A 23,457-nucleotide genomic window follows, 5' to 3' on the forward strand; every position below is an offset into this window, starting at 1 on the left:
ATAAGATTATGTTACTTCAGCTAGTGTTTCACATTTTTATTTCCCATTGAAATAAGAATAAACAAAACCTGTAAAAAAAAAAAAAAACTTTAACCAAAATTAATTTAACTCAAAAAAGTAAACATAGGCAACATTTCACATTTTATTTCCCACTGAAGTAAAAATAAATAAAACTTGTATACATACATTTAAATTTTTATTTAACAAAAAAAGGAAATATAAAAAATAAAACGAAATGACTCTAAATATTAACAAAACTATAAAAGTATCTTAGTACCTCAATTAAGACTCCACATTCATTTATTATGATAATTACTGTTAGTGTGGTGAAATTAAATTGTATAATTTAATTTACAGTGTCATGAAAAGCATCTAATGAAAAGATGTGTGCATGCTGTTACTGCACATATTTTTAACAATTAAAAGCAATTACTCTTATTTCATATTTCAGATACTCATTTCAGTGTCAAACTGATAAACAGTGGTAGTGCACTGCCATCTAAAGGACAGATTATATTTAAAAAAAAATCCACATTGCAAACTGTTATCTATTGTTACAAACACTGTGAAAAGCAATTCTGTTGAAGCACAGTTTGGACAAAATGTAATAGTTCAATATTTGACACAGAGATTTATTTGTACTTTACATTTTTTCCTCAAGTGTTTTAATTGTTTTAATTATAATAAAATATAATCTTAAATTCAACAATACTATTGCAGGATGTTTCTATATGACAACACAATTTGACAGTTTTATAAACACAAATTGGCTTTATTTCACAACAAAGGAATCAGTGTAAGATATTAAGACGGTTTATATTGGCGCAGAAAAAAATCTGGGACTTGACTTTTTACAGTACCTGTGGAAAAAACAGAAAGTAATTTGACAGTGCTTACAAGACATACGAGGACCAACATTTTTATTCTGTCAGTTAAATACAACACAATGCAATCTCACCAGCTGTAGCAGTATCCAATGATAATAACTGAGCCAACACCACTTATGGATCCGACAGTTACAATAGCAGATACCTTCATGATATAGGATGTTCCTAAAATGAAAAGAGAAATTATTTATATTAAACCACTTCACGTTTTTTACACAGAATTTTTCAGGTAGCACAAAGCAGTGATAGATTTATGATCTTTACCTCTGGCTTTAGCCCAGATTACACAGGACTGTGTTCTAGACTACCAAACAGACAAAACACAGAGAGAGAAATTAAAGAACCCATCAAAACAGTAATAAATGCATTCAATTTACAGGTCTTTTAAAGATATCTACCCACCTTTCCCCACTGACACACAGTGCGGAGGATAATATAATAGTCTTTTCCATTTTCCAGAGGTGCGTTGAAGAAGTCTCCATAAAGCTGCTGATCCCCTATTGTGAAGTTGATTTCTGCAGCTAGACCGCTGAGCTGTATCTGGGCCGTGACGTAGCCTCTGTCACAGCTCTGCTGCGCAAAGAACCGCGGACTTACAGACGAGCTGCAGTCAAACAGCATCACGCCCTCAACTGGTATCACAAACACCTGGTACATACTGAACACACAGACAAAATAATTCTCGGCAGCTGAATAAGGAATTATCTACAAGAATATATTCAGCATCAGTGGAGATCAAATAGAAAGTTTTTAAAACAACAAAGAAACAGTTTTAGGATTTCATTTGAAACTTTTGTCTATTTAAGAAGCATTGAAATATTTAAACGGATAGTCCATCCGAAAATGTAAAATATTTGCCATCATTTAATCTCCTTTAAGTTGTTCCAAACCTCTATGACTTTCTTCTGAGAAATATAGAAGAAGATATTTTGAAGAATGTTGGTAAATGAACTGCTTCTGTTCCCAATTTTTTTTTAAAGGGGCCTTCGGATGCTAAGTTCACTTTTACATGTTGTTGAACATTAATGTGTGTTGGCAGTGTATGTACAAATCTACCCTATAATGATAAAAATCCATGCAGTGGTTTTTAATTAATCTGTAAAAATAATATTCCCTTTTTCAAATATGCCTGTCGTTGTGGTGTCACACTGACAGAGGCCGCTCCCACAATAGTTTATGACATGAGCGTTTTACCTCAGATCAGCTGTAACAGTCCGCCCTCTTTGTTTCGATGCCGGAGCAGGGATGTAAGTTAGACAAGAATATCTCCGATTGAGCGATTGAGGTGTTGTGTTGCTGGATATAATAATGAACACAGTGGTCGTCATTTACTCCCGACATCTGAGCAGCTGAAGATGCAGTAGATAAAGTTTGTTTGTGAAGGGAATGCACCTCCGATCTACATATATCCATCTATGTTCGCACGAATCATTCATGATCCAACTTCACTTACTGCAGAAGTGAGTTTAAGGGTTTTTTTATGAATCGTTGTGATCGCCTTTCCTAATAAAGCGCTACACTGTAAAAAACAATTTGTTGAGTCAACTTAAAATAATTTGTAACCTGTCTGACTTAAAATTTTAAGTTCAGTCAACTCAAAAAAGTTTATTCAACTTGAAATGTTAAATTATACTAAGTGACAACTTAGATATTTGAGTTGCATCAACTTAAAATTTTAAGGCAGCTGGGTTACTTACCCATCTGTTAAGTTTAGCAAACACAAATATCTAAGTTGTTACTTAGTACAACTTAACATTTCAAGTTGAATAAACTTAGGGGTGTCGCAATATACCGGTTTTCACGATAATCGTGATATTCAAATCATGAAATATCGACATCGTGTTAATTTAGGGTTCGACGATATACCGGTATTGGCAATAACCACAATATTTAAAATAAATAGGACTCTAATGATGACACGGCACGTAAATGTACAGCGCCAGTACCTGGTTGACCTTCCAGGTGGCAGTAATGCGCCTTGCTGCATTTGACACCCGTCAAACAAGAAAATGCGCAGCTACTGTCATGTCGTCGGAGCAGGAGAGTGAGAGGCTCTGTCCACACCCGAAAAAAGTAAGCTCGCCAGTATGGGAGTTTTTCGGTTTCAAAGAAAACAGCTCCTTAGACAGCCCAATCTGCAGAAAGTGTCACGCTACAGTCAGTGCGAAGGGGGGCAACACCACCAACCTTTTTACCCACCTCCGTGTCCATCACCCTCTGGATTACGCCATTTTACAGAAAGTAAGTTGCTATTATTTTACTAGTTATAGAATTGGAAATGTTCCATTAACCTGTTAACAGCAGTTTTCGGTGTTCACATACTTAAATTAACGGTGATTCTTATAATAAGTATCACGGTTTCTTTATTCGTTTTGTTTCTGTATTTGTATTTGCAATCAAGTCACGGCCAATACGGCCTGTGCCTCACACTTGATTTCTTTGTTCAAATCTATTACATGACTAAAAATGATTTATAAACGCTGAGTGACCACATTTCTACTTTAAGTTGAACATCTGCGGTGGCGCCGGCGCAACCATAGGTTAAATAGCTTAAAATAACATTACGTGTACATTAGTTAATACGTATCAGTTTTGATGTTAATGTTTATTTATTGTACTGTTGAACTTTACAGTATTTTCTGTCTTGTTATTTCATAGGGAGCTTTCAAGAAGAGAGAGCAAGCCAGAGCCTCAGGTCAGCTAACAATTTTTGAGTCTGTGGAAAGGAAAAGGAAAGCAGACATGACTAGTGCATGTGAAGACACAGCTATCACTAAGTCACTAGCCTACTTCATAGCAAAGGACATGATGCCCTTTAGAATAGTAGAGAGGCCAGGATTTAATGCACTGATGAAAACAGTTGCTCCAAAATACAAAATCCCAAGAAGACAGCATTTTTCTGAAAAAGAAATCCCAAACATGTACATAAAATTAAAAGAAGACATTGCCAACTCTTTGTCTGAAGCTAAACACTTTGCATTTACAACTGATCTCTGGACCAGTATTCAAGATGTGAAAATGCATTTCCCCTGTATTTCTAAGTATTGTTATGTTTGTTGGATAAAAAAGAAAAACAAAATAAATAAAGTAAAAATTTACTGACTGACTGAAGTTTTTTATAAATATCGCGATATATCGATATCGTGATATTTTTTTACAGCAATAACCGTGGTGTGAAAAATTGAATATCGTGACAGCCCTAAAACTTATTTTAGTTGACTGAACCTAAAATTTTAAGGAAGCAGTGTAAAAAATTATTTTAAGCTGACTCAACAAATTGTGTTTTTTATTTTTTACAGTGTAGTTAGCAACTTTAGCGGCTAAATGCGGCTAAAGTAAACAGGCTCGTCAATAGAGCTGATTTTGGCAAGGTAAAAAGGGTGTTGTTTTACACAACTATTGAGAATTTTTAACCAAAGTATATTATAGACTTTTCATTAAGACCCTAAAGAATCATATTAATTTGTGGAAAATGGGCATCCCATGACCCTGTTAAAATAGAAAATAAATAGACCAAAAACAGGAGGGAAAAAAAGACCAAATTTATAAATAGACCAAAAAAAAAAAAAAAAAACGATGACTTTTATTATATGGACAAAACAAAATAAAACTCAGTGGGAACTGAAACTGTTGGTTACCAACATTCTTAAAGATATCTTCTTTAATGATGACAGAATTTTAATTTCTGGGTGGACTATTCCTTTAATATTTTAATATTTTATTATTATATTCATATTTGAGACTACTATTTCCAGGTCACTAATTAAATCAGCAAATTTCTGAAACTGAGCATCTAAACTCCTTTGTAAAAAAAGTTCAGATCTAAAGTTCATTAGGTTTTCTTCAGGTCATGTTCATGTTTTCTAGTGCTGCTGTCAAAAATGCAAAGTTGACACACCAAAGACATTCTCAAATTCTAGTGAATTCACGTTTTCAAAAATTGTTATGCTGATAATATATTTGCAATTATATAATTTTTATTAAATTAGAAAAATATGCAAAAAGTATTGCATTTTCAGTCTGGTCTCAGATGTTTAAACACCTCTGTAAATTACATGCTCAGATGGCACTAACTGTTTATGTAAAGTGACGTTAAACGCCCTTACCATATTGGGTCAAGTGTGTTGATCGATCTCCGTAATTTGAGAGTGGGCGATGTAGCATCTACTTCACTGTATTTGATTTCTGGTGTTGGGGGGACTAACAGAGCACAAGAAACACAGTGTACAAGTCAACATACAAGTACAGTACAGATAAGTTTTGTTTTGGATATCAGTAAGAACCATGCACTCATAAACCCTATTTTAATGTAAGTGTTTGTGTCAAAATTAAATCAGATTTTAACTTTTTTAATTAACATTTTTCATTTAATTTAACTTGATGTTTTAAAATAACTGAGGTAAATATAACGTGATTTTAAAATAATAAAAAAACAAAACAAAAATAAAATAAATAAAAAAAATGACAAAATATTTAAAAATAATGAAAATCAAACTAAATTATATATACAACTAATAGTATCTCAATGATACTATAACAACACTGGGGTGTACAAACTATTGGTTAGTTTAAATGGCTGTTAAAGAAGTTTTCACACTTCCAGAATGAAAATTTACTGATAATTTACTTACCTCAGTGTCATCCAAGATGTTCATGTCTTTCTTTCTTCAGTCGCAAGGAAAACATTTCAGGATTTTTCTGCAGCATTTGTGGTTAAAAAGTATATCATTTTATTAATTGTAATTTTAATTAATTCATTCATTCATTTTATTTATTTTTCTTAGAAAATGACCAATCATTTTGTTAGATAAGAAGTTGAAGCTGCAATGAAACTGCAATTTGGACCTTTAACCCATTGACCACCACTGAAGTCCACTATATGGAGAAAAATTGTGGAATTTCTTTTCGACTGAAGAAAGGAAGACATTAACATCTTGGATGACATGGGGGTGAGTAAATTATCAGGAAATTTTTATCCTGGAAGTGAACATCGCCTTTAAGGCATTTCCTGTAGATAATGCAACCTTTCTAATGTAAAATAGCAAACAATGATATATACTAAAAATATTATATCTGGATAAATTTGACTTTCACTGAACATTTTTTCTTATTTTCCTTTTTCGATCAGAAATGTTGCATTACACAAGCAAAAATTACATACAAATACTGACTTTTTGGCTTTAGGATGTTCGCAGGAAAGCAGCTTTTGTTTTGTACCTGGTATGCTGGTGTTGGCTGTAACTGTAGACTTGGCTCGTGTGGACTCGGCTGTAATGGTTATAGTGTAGTTTGTAGCAGGCAAGAGATTCAAACAGAGAACAGGCCACAGGGCCGAGGAGCTGAATATCCTTTTCCTGCTGTCACTGAACAGCTGCTCAAAGTCTCGCAATCCAACGAATGTCACCTGTGTTGAGATATTATATACAACCTCATTTATTAACCTGATTAAATACGACTACTTGTGCAAAGACATAAAGATATAGCTGGATTTCATTAATAAATGAATACTCACTGTGTATTTCTCCCTATAACCCTCATTTTCTGCATTCCAGCGCAGGCATTTTTCATTAATCACCGCCAAATCGTTAATTGTCAGTTTCAGCTCTGGAACAGAATTTTATGCTGACAGTCACACTTTTGAAACTATGGTTCATTTTCCCACTGTGCTAAACAGTGAGGATGCGTACCTTTACAATGCAGGGTGGCGATCTGCCACTTTCCTGTGATGTCACATATTGAAATGTCACTTCCTGTGTGTCTGTAGTATCCTTTAACACAGCGGTGGATCGCTGCAGTGCTGTTGTCCCATGCTACTTCTGCGTGTGGCACATCTGGTGCAGGACCACAATATGCTACATAGAGAAAAAAAACAGAAATGTTACGTATATCATTCAGGATATGGTTCTGAAATGCTGGATCTAATTAAAGGACATTTGTTACAAAATATGAGCATTTGAATCTGATGTTATACTAATTTAAATTCTAATTGCAATTAATTGTCACACTGTTTTACTGCAGGGTTATTTATTTCTGACAGTCAGTGTATGCACAGGCATATAACCTTAACATCTAAACAATATTGCTCATTTTCACCATTAACATAAAAAGTTTTACTACAATAAACAAAAAGACATTTTCCACAACATTCTATATTCAAAATGTATTCTTGGATATTTAATGGGTCGTCAGGTAAAATTAAAAACACTAAAACAATTATAAAACACAAGGAAAAAATGGGGAATAAAGTAACCAAACCAAACCAATTTTTCTGGCCCCAAAAAAGAAGCAATTAACACAAAAAAGCAAAACAAACAAACAAACAAAAAAAGTATAAATACAAAAGTGCATTTATTTGACTGAAATACAGTAAAAAGTAACATTTTTTTAATGTCTATTTTAGTTTTTATATATTTTACAATGTAATTTATTCCTGTGATTCAAAGATAAATTTTTAGCTGAAATTTTAAAGTCGTGTCATCCTTCATAAATCATTCTAATATGTTGATTTGCTCCTCAAGAACCGTTTCTTATTATTATCAATGTTGAAAACCGTTGTGCTACTTAATCTTACTGGCCTCAGACTTTTGAACATAGTGTACATCATTACAGTAAGAATTCAGTTCAGTTTACCTGTACATGTTACAGACACTTTTTCCCATGTTCCATCTGATGTACATGTTGTCATGTTTTTGTCACTCTCCTGTTTGAGACCATATTTACATTTGTACTGAACCACACTGCCCAGTGTAGATACTTTGTTCCAGTGTATATCTGTTAGTGGGAATTCTGGGGGAGGCCCACAGTTTACCTCTGTTCATTAAGACCAGCGCAGAGCATTAGAAATAAAGACCACTGCAAAAATGCTGCATATTTCCTTATTTCCAACTGAAACTATGAACAGCTTGAATGCTTTTCCTTTTGTATTCAACATTTTGAATGACATGAAGGTGAGTAAATGATGACAGAATGTTGTCAGTACCTTCACATCTCATGTTAACTTTGCTCCACTTTGCCTCCGAGTTACACAACGACACGTTTCCTTCACCCACAGTGCGATATCCAGCTTCACACACATAAAGGGCCACGGAGCCCAGACCGGAGCTGTTATTCCACAACACAACCGAGTGAGGTAGTGAGACAGGAACGCCACAGTCTACTTCTAAATAAACACACATACAGACACACTGTACATGTGCATCATATTTTTAGCTTATTAAAGAGAACAGCATTGGAATATCACATGGGTCATTCTCAGGAAATGGTCAGTCTAACTTAAAGGAGTAGATAGACCAAAAATGAACATTTGCTGAATATATACTCACCCTTGTGCAATCCAAGATGTAGATCAAGATGTAGAGTTTGGTTCTTCATCAGAACACATTTGAAGAAATGTAGCATTACATCACTTGCTCAACAATGGATCCTCTGCAGTGAATGGGTGCCGTCAGAATAAGAGTCAAAACAGCTGATAAAAACAACGCAGTAATCCACAAGTAATCCATACCACTCCAGTCCATCAGTTAATGTCTTGTGAAGCAAAAAGCATCTTGCTTATAAGAAATAAATCCATTATTAAGCAGTTTTTAACTTAAAACCATTGCTTTTGGCTAAAACATATTATTGCTTTCTCCAGTGAAAAAGACGTCTGAAAAGAAGTATGCACAGATCAAGCATTGTTTGGAAGTCAGAACAGTCCAAAACAGTTTTGTGGCTGGATTTTGAGTGGGAGAGGACAACAGGTGATGGACTTAGGTGTAGGTGTAGATTACTTGTGGATTATTGTGGTGTTTTTATCAGCTGTTAGGACTGTCATTCTGACGGCACCCATTCAAAGAGTATCCATTGCGGAGCAAGTAATGCAATGCTAAATTCCTCCAAATCTGTTCTTATTAAGGAACAAACTCATCTACATCTTGGATGTCCTTTAGGTGAGTACATTTTCAGTCAATTTTAATTATTGTGTGAACTATTCCTTAATTGTCAGAAAGGATACACCTATAATTTTATAATAAAAAAATGCATGAGGCATTAGGGGGGAAAAAACGTAACTGACTTGAATAATCACACTATTATCGTTACTTTATAGTTTAACTTACTATATTATATAAATATATTGAACTACTGAACTAAATTTAATCAAAATTTAACTAAATAAATGGCACAATTTCATGAGAATGACCCATTCACAAAATAAAATCTTGAAACATGTCAACAAGGGGAAAAGAAGCATAAAAATATACCTTGACACAGAAAATCAGGATGACTCCAGATTCCCTCTGAATCACAAAATGACGTATCTCCTCCCCTAACATTATGAAATCCCTCAATGCACTTATAAGACAAACTAGATCCGACTTTAGTGTCTCCTTTCCATATCATAACAGAGAGGGGAAGAGACGGCGGCACTCCACAGTTCACCTCTGAGAAATAACAAAAACCTTGAAAATGTCTTCAGTTTACACATTACATACCAAGCCAATTCATTTATTTAAAAAACAAAACAAGAAAAAATGTAAACAATTACCTTCACACAACAGAGTTGGTTTCGTCCAGGAACCGTTGTCAGCGCACACAGACTTATTAAGTCCTTGTTTAGGGTAGTAACCGTGCTTGCAGTGATATGTTACAGTGCTGTTAAATGTGACACTGCCATTCCATATTTGTACAGTGAGGGGCAGTACTGGCGGCTCCCCGCACACAATCTCTGTTGAGAAGGAAATGACATGTCAATGGTTATGACTGAATCACTGCAGCATAAAGATGATTTACATTGCTTAGGGTGGAAGTTATTCACAGTACAAAAGTTGAGAAAGATCAAAAACTTGAGGCAACCAGCTTCAGGACCATTTTTTTCCATTTTTTTTATTTTACTGTTTGGACTCTCATTCTGACGGCATCCATTCATGGCATAAGATCCATTTGTAGGTACGTGATGTAATGCTAAATTATTACAAATCTGTCCCAATGAAGAAACAAAATCATCTACATTTTGGATGGCCTGAGGGTGAGTACATTTTCAGCCAATATTTACTGAACTATTAAGTTATTCAAGATTAACTTGATTTTTAAAGTCAGTTTAATATAATTTAAGTTAAAACGACTTATACAGCCAATTTAATTGTACTTAAAAATTTCAGCAACTAATTTTTTTTTTTTTTTTTTTTTTGGTATCAACTTAAGAATTTAAGTTGGTCTGTTTTTATAAAACATAATATGATCTATAAACTCCAAAACATTTTTTTCTTTTACTTGTGGATTTAAGGCTTGCATTTTAAGTTAAGCTAAGCATTAACATTACATAATGATGCAGAAATTAACTGGTTTGCCTAATTTGTGTATCAGTTTGTTAAGCAAACATCCTCCTGGGAAGTTCAGTGGCTTGAAAAAACTTTTACATCAAAATATAATCAAACAACAACACATAGAGCTAAAACATCAGCTAATTCTGATTAACAAATAGTTCTGTAATTATAACTCTCCTTTAGCAAAAACACAAATTAGCAGTCTGTTAGACGGGCCCTCACTTCCAAAGGTCATATTGTAAGTTCCTGCATGTTCAATACAGCATTTTAAGTTGGATTTACATAAGACTGAATATCACAAAAGCAAGAGACACAAGAATTTTTGTTTGAAATATTCGCAATCGCTCCTACGCACAACATTACATTTTGTCTGCACTGGACCACAATTTATGCATAATACCCCAAAGTTCATCACATTCAACCATCTTAATAAAATACATGCAGATCAAAGGCATAATTCAACCACAAATAATTCAACCATTTATTCAGAATGCCATTTCAAACTTATGCTATCTTCAGTGGAGCAGAAAAGAAGTGATTTTTTTGAGCTGCTCTTTTCCATACACAAAAGAAAATGGAGATTTTTTTACTGTCAATCTGCAAAAAGGACAAAAAGCACCATAGATAGGCATCATATGTCTTCAGAAGATTTGGAATATAGTCAGAGCTTTAGGGACTACTGTTATGAGTTTCATAAGGTTTTTTCTTTTTTTGGAGTTTATGAGTTTTTTTTTTTTTTAATGAGTTTAATTAGTTTTTTGTTTTATGAGTTTATTTGTCTTGACGGACTCATTCACTTTTATTGTATGGACAAGAACAGTGAGAATATTCTGAAAAATAACTTATTTTGAGTTCTACAGTCTTAAAAATAAAGGTTATTTATTAGCATCTACGGTCTCATGAAGAACCATTAACATACAGAGAAATTTACCAATTCACAAAAAAAAAAAAAAATAAACAAAAAAAAGGTTCCCATTAAAGGTCAAGTTTACTTCCAGAACAAAACTCACCCCCTTGTCTTACAAGATGTTCATGTCTTTCTTTCTTCAGTCGTAAAGAAATCTTGTTTTATGAGGAAAACATTTCAGGAATTATCTCCATATAGTGGACTTCAATGGTGCCCACGAGTTTGAACTTACAAAATGCAGTTTAAACGCGGCTTCAAAGGGCTTTCAATGATCCCAACTGAGGAAGGAGCATCTTATCTAGCGAAATGATCGGTCACTTTCTAAAAATAATTACAATTTATATACTTTTTAATCTCAAATGCTCGTCTTGTCTAGCTCTGCGTGAACTCTGTGTATTCCGGTTCAGACAATTAGGGTATGTCGAAAAACTCCCATCTCATTTTCTGTCCCAACTTCAAAATTGTCCTACATCGCTGTTTTACCTTTTTTCGTTAAGGTGTTTGATCTCCTTTGCATTTTCACTTTGTAAACACTGGGTCGGTACTTCTGTAGCGATGTATGTCGATTTTGAAGTTGGAGAAGAAAATGAAATGGGAGTTTTCGACCTTTTCGAACTGTCTGTAAAACGTATATAAACTGTCAATTTGTTTAGAAAATGACCAATCTTTCGCTAGATAAGACCTTTCTTCCTCGTCTGGGATCATTTACAGCCTTTTGAAGTTGCATTTAAACTGCATTTTGGAAGTTCAAACTCGTGGGCACCATTGAAGTCCACTATATGGAGATAATTCCTGAAATGTTTTCCTCAAAAAACATAATTTGTTATCGACTAAAGAAAGACATGAACATCTTGGATGACAAGAGTAAATTATCTGTACATTTTTGTTTTGGAAGATAACTTTTAACCTTTTAAGAACTGTTCACTGAAAGGTTCTTTGGGACCAAAAGGTTCTTCCAAAAATGATATAACTGTGAAAACCCCTCTTTTGTGGGTAATATACCTTTATTTTTAAGAATGTAGGGAAGAAAGAAACTCACATGGTTTGGAATTTTCTTCAAACATTAAAAAAATTGGACAAAATTCTCTGTACCTTTACAAGAATAGTCTGGTTTACTCCACTGACCATCACTTTCACACACAGACACATTTCCTGTATCCAAACTGCGATATCCAACATCACAGTGATACAGAGCCACAGAACCAATCTTACTGACACCGTTCCAGAATAACACTGAGTGAGGCAGGACCGGAGGAGAACCGCACTGTATTTCTAAACAAACATAAACACAAACTCAACAGGTTCTTTGCTTGAGATATACGGTGTCATATTTCTGTGGACATACAGTAATAAACAAAAGCAGATACCTTCACACTGGAAGTCAGGACGGCTCCACGTCCCATGAGCAGTACATACTGATACATTCTCATGCCCACTGTTATAAAAATGTGGGTCACACACATACAGCGCCAATGATCCCATGCGTGAGATGTTATTCCAAACCGTTTTTGACTGAGGAAAAACGTGAGGCTCCCCACAGTCCACTTCTATGTAGAAATGTATTATATTGTGTCAGTCAGGTGGCAGTAAAAATATGCAATAAATGTGCAAAAGCATGTGTCAATCAAAGGGGTAAAATCCCACCCTGCATTTTTGTGTGTGAGTGTGTGTAGGTGTAGAATATCCTTTTTCATTCTGAAATGCATCACATTATAGAAATAAAAAGAGTGGCAAACATCACTTTAGTGCATTACACTTAATGCAAAATCTAAGCTTAGGGTTAGACTTTTTTGCTCTAATGTATATATTACCTTTACAGACCAGACTGGGTCCGTGCCACTTTCCATCCAGACCACAGACTGAGGAATTGTGCCCTCTCTTCCACTGAAATCCCTCCCTGCAGCTATACTGGAGTTCACTGTTGTAGTGTGTGATCGTAGGGGAGAGCTGCTCAGCGTGGGGGACTGATGGAGGAGATCCACAGTCTATCACTGTAGAAAAGAGATCATTACTTCACAATATAGCATTAATATTAACATAAAAAATATATAGTAAAAGGAGAAGTCCTCTTCCATAACATAAATTTACAGATAATGTACTCACCCCCTTGTCATCTAAGATGTTCATGTCTTTTTTCCTTCAGTCGTAAAGAAATTATGTTTTTCGAGGAAAACATTTCAGCATTTTTCTCCATATAGTGGACTTCTATGGTGCCTGGATTTTGAACTTCCAAAATGCGGCTTCAAACGATCCCAAATGCAGTTGTAAATGATCCCAACTGAGGAAGAAGGGTCTTATCCAGCGAAACGATTGGTTATTTTCATTTTAAAAATACAATTTATACACTTTTTAATCTCAAATGCTTGTCTTGTCTTACTCTGCCTGAACTCTGTGTATTCAAGACAGTTAGGGTATGTCGAAAAACTCCAATCATATTATCTCCCTTAACTTCAAAAATCATTTTAAAATCATCCTAAATCGCTGCAGAAGTACCGACCCAGTCTTTGCAAAGTGAACATGCAAATAAGATCAAACAACCTTAACAACAAAGGTAAAACAGCAATATAGGACAATTTTGAAGTTGAAGGAGAACATGGGAGATGAGTTTTTTGACATACACCATCTGTCATGAACCGGAAAGTTCAGGCAGAGTAAGACAAGATGAGCATTTGACATTAAAAAGTATATAAATTGTATTATTTTTATGAAAATAACTGATCGTTTTGCTAGATAAGACCCTTCTTCCTCAGCTGGGATTGTTTACAACCGCATTTGGGATTGTTTGAAGTCGCATTTAAACTGCATTTTGGAAGTTCAAACTCGGGGCACCATATCAGTCCATTATATGGAGAAAAATGCTGAAATGTTTTCCTCAAAAAATATAATTTCTTTATGACTGAAGAAAGGAAAACATGAACATCTTGGATGACAAGGGGGTGAGTACATTATCTGTAAATGTACATGTAAATTACTCACCCCCTTGTAAAGAAATTATGTTTATGTCTGTATGTAAATTACTCACCCCCTTGTCATCCAAGATGTTAATGTCTGTCTTTCCTCAGTCATTCCTCAGTCAAATTATGTTTTTTTGAGCAAAACATTTCAGGAATTATCTCCATATAGTGGACTTTAATGGTGCCCTGAGTTTGAACTTCCAAAATGCAGTTTAAATGCAGCTTCAAAGGGCTCTAAACGGTGGAAGAAGGGTGTTATCTAGCGAAACATTTATATACTTTCTAACCTCAAATGCTCATCTTGTCTTGTCTCTGCAATGCACATGTGTAGTCTGTGTAATCCGGGTCAATACAGTTAGGGTATGTCGTATGTCCATCTCGTTTTCTTCTTCAACGTCAAGACGTTCTCGCAGACTTAGACAAGATGGGCGTTTGAGGTTAAAAAGTATATAAATTACCAATTTGTTTTCAAAAATGACCGACCCTTCTTCCTCAACTGGGATCGTTTATAGCCATTTGAAGTTCAAACTTGGGGGCACCATTGAAGTCCACTATATGAAGAACATTCCTGAAATTTTTTCCTCAAGAAACATAATTTCTTATCGACTGAAGAAAGAAAGACACAAACATCTTGGATGACAATGGGTGAGTAAATTATCTGTAAATTTCTGGAAGTGAACTTCTCCTTGACTTCTAACAGCATTCTGAGACATTAATTGATATTTCTATAAAGATCCACATGAGTGATTTGTTTTTAAAGCACAATTACTCTGTTCTTACTTTTGCAGTAAGCCGCATCCCGCTTTGGATTAAAGGGTTCTGACCCATTCTGGACTGTGTAACCCGTCTGACAGGAGCACTTGAAATCTCCCTCTGTGTTGTGACAGAGACCTCCTTCACCACAGGCTCCCTGCACGCCACACTCATCTATATCTACATGCAAAAACAACATCATGGGGTGAGAGGAGAAATGCGCTGCATGTTCAACATCATTAGGGGCTGAGCCTCGCAGAGTCTAATTGCACACCATGTTTACCAAATTCTTCTCCATTTTGAATTTTAAAGGGGTCATTGAATGCAAAATTCACTTTCACATGTTGTTTGAACACAAATGTGTGTTGGCAGTGTGTGTACACATCCACCCTATAATGATAAAAATCCACCCAGTGTTTTTTTTTTTTTTTTTAAATCGTCAGTAATTATAATCACTTTCTCAGATCAGGTTGTTCTGAGATTCTTGGAAAGTGACATAATTCTGAATTCGGTCCCCTCCCATGACTATTGACTGGCACTGATGTTTTAGCATAGACCAGCATTGCCAGATTGGGTGGGTTCCTGCCCAATTAGGCAGTTTTGAATTTGTGTGGGTAAAAACTGGCTTGGGCGGGTGGTTTTCAAACATCAACTAATTGTATAGGCTAACTGGTTAACAAACAAACCCAAGTGTGCACTGTATCCAATAAACACACACGCACACTGCAAAGATGACTGATGCTGATGTTTAAAAGGAAAAGGAAAGGAGGTGACTTGTAGCCAAGTATGGTGACCCACAGTGGGAGACTCAACTCTGAAAATGTGAATTACACTTGTGAAGGAAGATAACATGAAGGCTCTAATATCACTGCAAATCCAAAATCAGAGCACACAAGTAAATTAATCAAAATCAAAACTAAATATCTGGGTCTATACAATCCTGTCTTTTATCTTTTAAACAGTCCAGATTGGTACTATATCCTTGAAAGCTGCTGGACTTGATAAGTTTTAAGTGCAAGTTCTGTATTATGTTCTACAACGTACTTCACAAAATACTTCCTCTAGTTCTGTGTGAAGTTAAAGTGCAACGCGAAGGTAAGCTATTATTGTTGATGTGTATCTTTTTTTTGGTGGGATTATCGTACAATGAATGACACTGTTTTGACTGTCATGGTGTGTAAATGAACTAGTGTGAAATACCTGCTAATTATGTTTTTTTCCAATCTTATATTGGGCACTTTTTTCATTTAAATTAGCTTATTCTGACTGTTGACATTGAAAATGATGCATGTGTTTTTTTTTTTTGTTTTTTTTTGAGGATATCGGTTAATTTCTTGGTCGCCGTTTTGACAGTGTCTGCTTGCATAGGCTGTTTTAATCATATTTGGAAATTCTCTTTAATGTATTTGCCTTGATTTGATCCGTTTACCTGGGAAAGTTTTTATTTATATTATATTTATATTATTTTGTCATCATTATTTTGTTTTAAGTTTGTTTTATTTAATTAAAAATGGTCTATATCAACCTTGATTTACATTATAATAACATTCTATCACATTATAAAATTTTTGGACATTTTTATTTGCTGGAGTGGACGGGTTTTTGTGAGCTTTTGGGCTTGAAATCGTCCATCCAATCTGACAACACTGGCGTAGACCTGTCCTGAGTGAGCTGTAAACAGTCCACCACTGTTTGACGCCGGAGCAAGTGTAGACTACAATGTCTCCTAAGCGATTGAGGGGTTTTATTGTTGTAATAATGAACATAGCAGTCGTCATTTACTCCCAAAATCTGAGCTGCTAAAGACGCAGTGGATTACTTTTGTTTTTAAAGGGAATGCACCCTCTAATCTACCTGAATGCATCTATGTTCACGCAAATCATTTGTGATCCAGCTTCACCCTACAGAAGTAAGTATAAGTGTTTTTTTATGAATCCTTGCAAATTGCCTTTCCTAATAATGTGCTAGTCAACAATTTCCGCCGCTAAATGTGGCTAAAGTTTACAGTCTCAGAGAACTGCTCGTCACCCCATGGAAGAGAGGGGTGGGGTGAGCAGAGCTCATTAGCATTTAAAGGAACATGCACCAAAATTAGTCACTGTGAACAGAGCTGTTTTTGACAAGGTAAAAAGGGTGTTGTTTACACTACCACTGAGAAATTGTAACTAAAGTATGTTATAGACTTTTTATTTAGAAAAATCATATCAACTTGTTAACACTGGCCACCCCTTTAACAAAATGTTGTTGTTTTTTTGTCTCTTCTATTACTTTTTTTCAATATTCAAAATTGTTCCTGGCAAAATGGTTTTAAGAATTTGATTGTAAGCATGCAAAAGTGTACGTGAGGCTACATCTCTGCAATGCTTCAGCGTATTTATACTACACTTGGTGTTTCTTATAATAAATACAACCAGAGGATACCTGTACAGTTTCAGGACAGTGCCACCTACTGGTCATGAGATATCAAAATGCATGTTTTTGCTCATAACTTGTTTTTTGTTTGTGTTTGACCAAAAAATAACGAGACTGGTCTATTTAGATTAGTTCGACATGACAATTTTTTGTTCAATACCTAATTTCCCAATGTTGGCGATTTTGGGCGATGGCCATTTAGATTTTTTTTTTGTAAAATCCTAGATTTTTATAAAAGCATTGACACAAAATTCAGTATGTGTCATCAGTACCATGCTTTTCATGTACTAAAGTTTTTTAAAAGTATATTGAAATTTCAAATTTTACCAAATTTTGCTCAGATGAATATGAGAAACTTTATTCAATAGTCAAAATTGTTACTGAGAAATGGTTTTACAAATGTGATGGCATCCACACCACAGTGGACATGAGATATGTCTGCAATGCTTTCATATAATCAAGACAAAATGTGGTACTGTGTCGTCACAAGCATGATCTGAGTGTACATATACAGTATTAAAACCACCTACTGGTCAAGAAATATAAAATTTTGATTTTTGTAAGTAATTCTGCTCATCTAATTTGAACCAATTTACCAAAAAGAATCACTATAATGCTTCAACCAATCCAGCTTCATGCAATTGGTAAGCTTGGCTATAATTGGTTAAACTCCTACAACTGGCTATAATTCCTACTGAAATCACCATAACAGGATCTATTATAAATAAGGCATTTTAATGCCATGTAAATTTAAATAAAACAAGGAAATAAAACAAACAAATAAATAATCTAAGAAACACAGGATTTAAGTTAGAAAACTTTTAGAAAAATGCTGCAGCAATTAGTTCAAAATGACTAATTCTCCATTTTTTTAGAGTGACTTGTCCTGTAATGTATTTTGACACATTCCACTTGAAGCAACTCCCGTTTAACATCATTTAGCCACAGTTGCGCAATATGTTTTTGAGAACTTGTTAACGAATTCAGGATATATCACTTGCAAAACCATGTTCACACCCTTCCTGCAACACCTCCTGTGTTTCAGTCAGGAAACAACAACCTAATGGGGAAGACATGCTGGAGCCCAAGTGACACGGCTCTACAAATGCATTCACTGAATTACTGAAATGAAAACTCACCATGGCAGTACGTTCCATCATTGGGTATGAATGTGTCCATGTGATTGGATGGGCTGTAGCCTGAGAGACAGGTGCAGTAATAGCTGCCGTACGTGTTGTGACACTTGGTGTGATTGCCACAGATTTTACCCAGCTGACACTCATCTTTATCTGTATTAAAACAAATATAAACATAAGTTTAGCAATCGAAAAGGTATGCTCAGCTATTGAACAGCACTTCAACAGGATAATCAAACCTTGGCAGTAAGTTCTCCCATTGCCGACAAATCCATACATGCAGTTGCACACTTTCCCACCAGATTTGTCAGTTTTATCATCACAGGTGGCGTTTTGATGGCAAGAGGCACAAACATCCACTGTCTCTGCCTTTACTCTTATATCTGAGGAGAAAAGTGAAAAACCTGGATTAACATTTCCAATTTAAAATGAGAATACATACTGACTTGCATCCAACAAGTTAGATTTACAATAGATATTTTAAAATGCATGTAACATCAATAATACAGTATAACAGATTAATATTTAATAATATTAATATTTAATAATATACTATGTGTGTGATGTATAATATTTAAGTGTTCATATTACTGTATATATAAAATGCTAAAAAAAAATAATTTTTTTAAACCTGAATAAAACCAGAAATTTACTGTTATATCTGAAGAGAAAAACCTGGATTAATATTTCCATTTTCAAACGACGATACTTACTAATATGCATACTTCTAAAATGTTAGATTTAGATCATTTTATATGTACATCGATGTTATAAAAACAATAAAATAATATTAATAATAATAATAATATAATAACAATATTATATAATAAATATAAATAAATTATTCAATTATTTATATATTTTTAAAACCTAAAATAAATTAATTGTTATATCTAAGGAAGATAGGAAGATGATGGATTAACATTTCCATTTTAAAATGAATTGAGTATGCTGACCTGATTTGTAAAATGTAAAAAAAAAAAAAAAAAAAAAATAATAATAATAATAATATATATATATATATATATATATATATATATATATATATATATATATATATAAATGTATAAATAATATTTATAAATAAGAGTTATTTATTTATTATTATATTATTAAGATATTTAATGGTGTAATTTGTCATTTATAATATTTATGCATTCATATTACTGTATGTAAAATTAATATCTGAGATTTTTTTATTGAAAATCGAAACAAATTTGGAGTTTTGAAAATGTAAAAATAACGACAGTAAAATTTTCATTGAAACTCGAGAAAAATGTCAAATCATGATCATCTGGTTAAAGCAAAGGACAAACCAAATACTTGTTCAAATCAAATACAATTATTAATTTTACGTAAACAAACCTAATTCACAGTAATTGTTATCCTGATAATATCATTTGTAATGAAAAAAAAAACCCTCTTGTACTTCTGGGCCCCACTGGATCTATTGTAAATGTATACAATGCAAATTACATAACATTAAAAACAACAGTTTTGCCATCAAATAATTACATAATTGTATAAGTTCAGGGATTACATAATTGTATTTCCAATCTCTTCTGACTCTGTATATGAAAATATATGTAGAAATAGTGATTAGTACTTTAATACTGACCTTTAAAGATGCTTTGAATCATCAGGAAGCATAAGGCCACTCGTACGACTGTCATCGCTGTTTCTCTCTCATCTGTTCTGGCGTACTCAAAATATCACTCTTCAGTTCCACATTTCTACTAATTTCCCTTTAAAGACCCTCCTCCTCCATTCTGAACTCTGTTGATAGTGGTGAATGAGTTAGTTGAGGTCAAGCACATGTCCTTTCAGTTTTCTGTGCGGTCTGCAATGAACGCCTGTTATCATGAGCGCTGACATATTCAGTTAAATGTCGCTCTGTAAGGGAACCTGCTCATTCTTATGGCCACAGAACTTGCCACATCTCTGGCCACATGCTGATTATGGCTATTTTTGGCTGCAGTTTATGAAAGCTGCCAAACAGCTGCGAATACACCCATCTTTAATTTCCGCTAATGGGCCATCTACATCTAACAAAATCATGATGCTATTTAAAAATATTTAAAAAATGCAATAATAAAATGAGCAAATAATAAATTAAACAGACAACTTATGAATTGTCTTACCTCTTTGGAGGTGCAAGTTCTGGTCTACATATTTCTGATGCACAAAAGAATAACCTACTTCAAATAAAACAAAATCAAAACAAAAGTTCTTTTTACAATTTTTCTAAAAAACAACAACATTCATAAGGTCTTGCAGAGTACAAATACACTTATAAGTGGACATATTTTCAGCGCCAACTCTGGTGGGTGGTGAGTTGAAGATAAGAGCTTTCTGCCCTATCACCCTCTTTACATACCCCTCAAAAACACACACATACACATACACACTCACACGACAACCCCTCCCAACAAAACACACACCCTTTCTCCACTCATCCGGAAACCTACACTGAGATGAGAAACCATTTCCTCCACCTGACTATACTGCACATATGACTCCGATTACAAGACAGGAGAGAAACCAGAGTAAGACCTGTGAACATATGCAAGACTTTTATTAAAACATACAAAACAGACACTGTTGTAGCCATACGTATGAAGAGATGCAGCTCATGAAAAAAGTTCTGTTGTTTGAGATGCTTGTCTGTGTTCTAAATGGAATACTAGTATACTGTATACTGAATAGTTCCTATATATGTAATAAACAGTATGCTGTATGCTAAAGGTTTCAGAAAGTAGAATGTAACATTGCAAAGTCATTACATGCAAGATAACTGGACAGGCCAAGCTTTGAACTGAAATGTAATTGTATCATTTTAAACCAATTAGACAGTCTGGCAGTCTGATAAAAATTAGTCCAAAATAAATACATAAATAACTTCAGGCTCATTTGTCACACGCATAAAGGAAGGTCAAACAGGGTGCACTGTACTGTGGGACACAATATTTCATATGCAATATACACTGAGGAAAACTATAAATGCAACACTTTTGTTTTTGCCCCCATTTTTCATGTGCTGAACTCAAAGATCTAGGAGTTTTTCTATGTGCACAAAAGGCCTATTTCTCTCAAATATTGCTCACAAATCTGTGTCAGTGAGCACTTCTTCTTTGCCGAGATAATCCATCCACCTCACAGATGTGGCATATTAAGATGCTGATTAGACAGCATGATTATTGCACAGGTGTTCCTTAGGCTGGCCACAATAAAAGGGCCACTCTAAAATGTGCAGTTTTACTGTTCGAAAAACCAGTCGGTATCTGGTGTGACCACCACTTGCCTTACGCAGTGCAACACATCTCAAGAGTTGTGTTCATAATTTTGGTCAGTCTATTTTGTTAACTATACAAAATTACCTTCAAATAAATGTCTGTCAGTAAGATTTTTTTTTCTTTTAAAGAAATAAGTGCTTTTATTCAGCAAGAACACATTAAACTGACGGACAGTAATAATTTATAATGACATTTATAATGTTACAGAAGTTTTCTGTTTCATATAAATGCTGTTTGAACTTTGTTTGCATAACTGTTTTCAACATTGATAATAATAAGATATGTTTTGTCGTAAGCAGCAACTCAGCATATTAGAATGTTTTGTGAAGGATCTTGTGACGCTGAAGACATTGTAATGATGTAATGATGCTGAATAGACACAGGAATAGACTACATTTTAAAATATATAGCCAAAGAGAAAAAAAAATAATTTTGAATTGTAAATAATATTTTGTTATTCCTGTTTTAACTGTATTTTTGACTAAATAAATGCAGCCTTGGTAAGCCTTGGATAAGACTTCATTGTTACACATTAAAAGTCATTAAAATCTTACAACCGTAAACTTATGAACTGTAGTGTATCTAGCAATTAACATGTTTATAACTTACGTTAATTGCCACTATAGCGCCTCTAAAGGCAGAATATGCTTAGAGCACTGTTAAAGCACTGTTATTATGCTTTTTCACTTTTTAAACTTTGGTCAGTGTGTGGTGTGTATCTTTGGGCATAAAAAAGAGCTACGAAGTTACAAATCTCCGGTTGCGCGGCGGAGCCGTAACGTGCCACAGATGTGTGCAGTGTGTGCTAAGGGATTTTTTCATCATACAGTGTAGATAGCTTCACTTATAACACGTTTTTTTTAAACGCATAAACTTGCAATAGAATATGCTAGGCTAATAAGTGATGATGTTCTTTGATAATGTTAGGCTGCTTTTAGCCTTATGCTGGAGCTGGTTTCGCGCAATGAAACTAAGTATGTAAATAATTAAATACATTAGCACGATAATATCATGTATTGGCGATCTCGCAAGCTGATTATAGGAAATATACCCAGAATTAAAACATAAGAATCTCTTTAATCAGCTTGCACTAACAGTTGTACACAGAGCTTGCTTTTTCGACAAGGGGCGTGGCAATACTGAAACACCGTCTAAAGTGTTCGCCAATCGCAATGCAGTGGGACAGCTAACCAACCAAACACAACACATTTTGTTTTTCGGAAGGCGGGCCTTCATTAAATCAGGAACTAATCGAGCCTTATGTGCCAGGCTGGGAGAAATGTACTGTAATCATATAAATTATGTTAAAAAAGAATGCGTTTTTTTGAACCACCAAGCATGAAAGCATGTTCTAGTACACCCCCAAAACAAAATCAAGACTTTGTAAAAGAGCATAATAGGACCCCTTTAAAGGGATAGTTCACCCAAAAATGACAATTCTGTCAATAATTACTAACCCTCATGTCGTTCCAAACCCATAAGACTTTCATTCATCCTTAGAACTCAAATTAAGATATTTTTGATGAAATCCGAGAGCTTTCTGACCCTGCATAGACAGCAACGCAACTGACACGTTCAAGGTCCAGAAAGGTACCAAGAACATTGACAAAATAGTCCATGTGACATCAGTGGTTCAACCGTAATTTTTGGAGGCTTCGAAAATACATTTTCTGTGCAAAAAAATAACAACTTTACCATGTTGCATGCCCATGCTTTGATCTGCACTTAGACAACGCATGTTTGTGGTGCTCTCCAAAATGGTGCTAGGGTGATGCAGAAGAGAAGAATTCTTGAATAAAGTTGTTTTATTTTT

The 23,457-nt window shown here is 34.5% G+C and overlaps 1 protein-coding gene across 5 annotated transcripts; it reads right to left on the minus strand.

The window, feature by feature from the left end:
• Window positions 1-129: 129 nt before the first annotated feature.
• On the minus strand, window positions 130-23,204 carry susd1 (sushi domain containing 1). Of its 5 annotated transcripts, XM_051109755.1 has the most exons (20): window positions 20,493-23,202; window positions 19,970-20,127; window positions 18,591-18,734; window positions 18,355-18,504; window positions 14,831-14,983; window positions 12,908-13,087; window positions 12,464-12,643; window positions 12,189-12,368; window positions 9,412-9,591; window positions 9,128-9,307; window positions 7,867-8,046; window positions 7,518-7,697; window positions 6,575-6,739; window positions 6,400-6,491; window positions 6,105-6,291; window positions 4,994-5,087; window positions 1,290-1,545; window positions 1,152-1,191; window positions 959-1,052; window positions 130-860 (listed from the first exon to the last, which is right to left on the minus strand). In XM_051109755.1, the coding sequence occupies exons 2-20, from the start codon at window positions 20,022-20,024 to the stop codon at window positions 815-817; spliced, it is 2,736 nt and encodes a 911-aa protein (XP_050965712.1). In that variant the 5' UTR covers window positions 20,025-20,127; window positions 20,493-23,202; the 3' UTR covers window positions 130-814. The 5 variants fall into 5 exon arrangements, with proteins under 5 accessions (XP_050965712.1, XP_050965713.1, XP_050965715.1 ...); XM_051109756.1 differs by lacking the exon at window positions 7,518-7,697; XM_051109758.1 differs by lacking the exons at window positions 12,189-12,368; window positions 12,464-12,643 and having other exon boundaries at window positions 20,493-23,198.
• Window positions 23,205-23,457: the final 253 nt, after the last annotated feature.

Source organism: Labeo rohita, chromosome 5 (genome assembly GCF_022985175.1).
Source record: "Labeo rohita strain BAU-BD-2019 chromosome 5, IGBB_LRoh.1.0, whole genome shotgun sequence".
Classification (NCBI taxonomy): domain Eukaryota; kingdom Metazoa; phylum Chordata; class Actinopteri; order Cypriniformes; family Cyprinidae; genus Labeo; species Labeo rohita.

Bases quoted from the DNA above. Each gene is read 5' to 3' on its own strand.
- susd1 (XM_051109755.1), bottom strand. From the start codon at position 20,024: ATGACAGTCGTACGAGTGGCCTTATGCTTCCTGATGATTCAAAGCATC. The intron at 1,192-1,289 runs GTGGGTAGATAT...TCTGTTTGGTAG, and splicing joins CTGTGTGTCAGTGGGGAAAG to TCTAGAACACAGTCCTGTGT. The intron at 1,053-1,151 runs GTAAAGATCATA...TTTTCATTTTAG, and splicing joins AATCTGGGCTAAAGCCAGAG to GAACATCCTATATCATGAAG.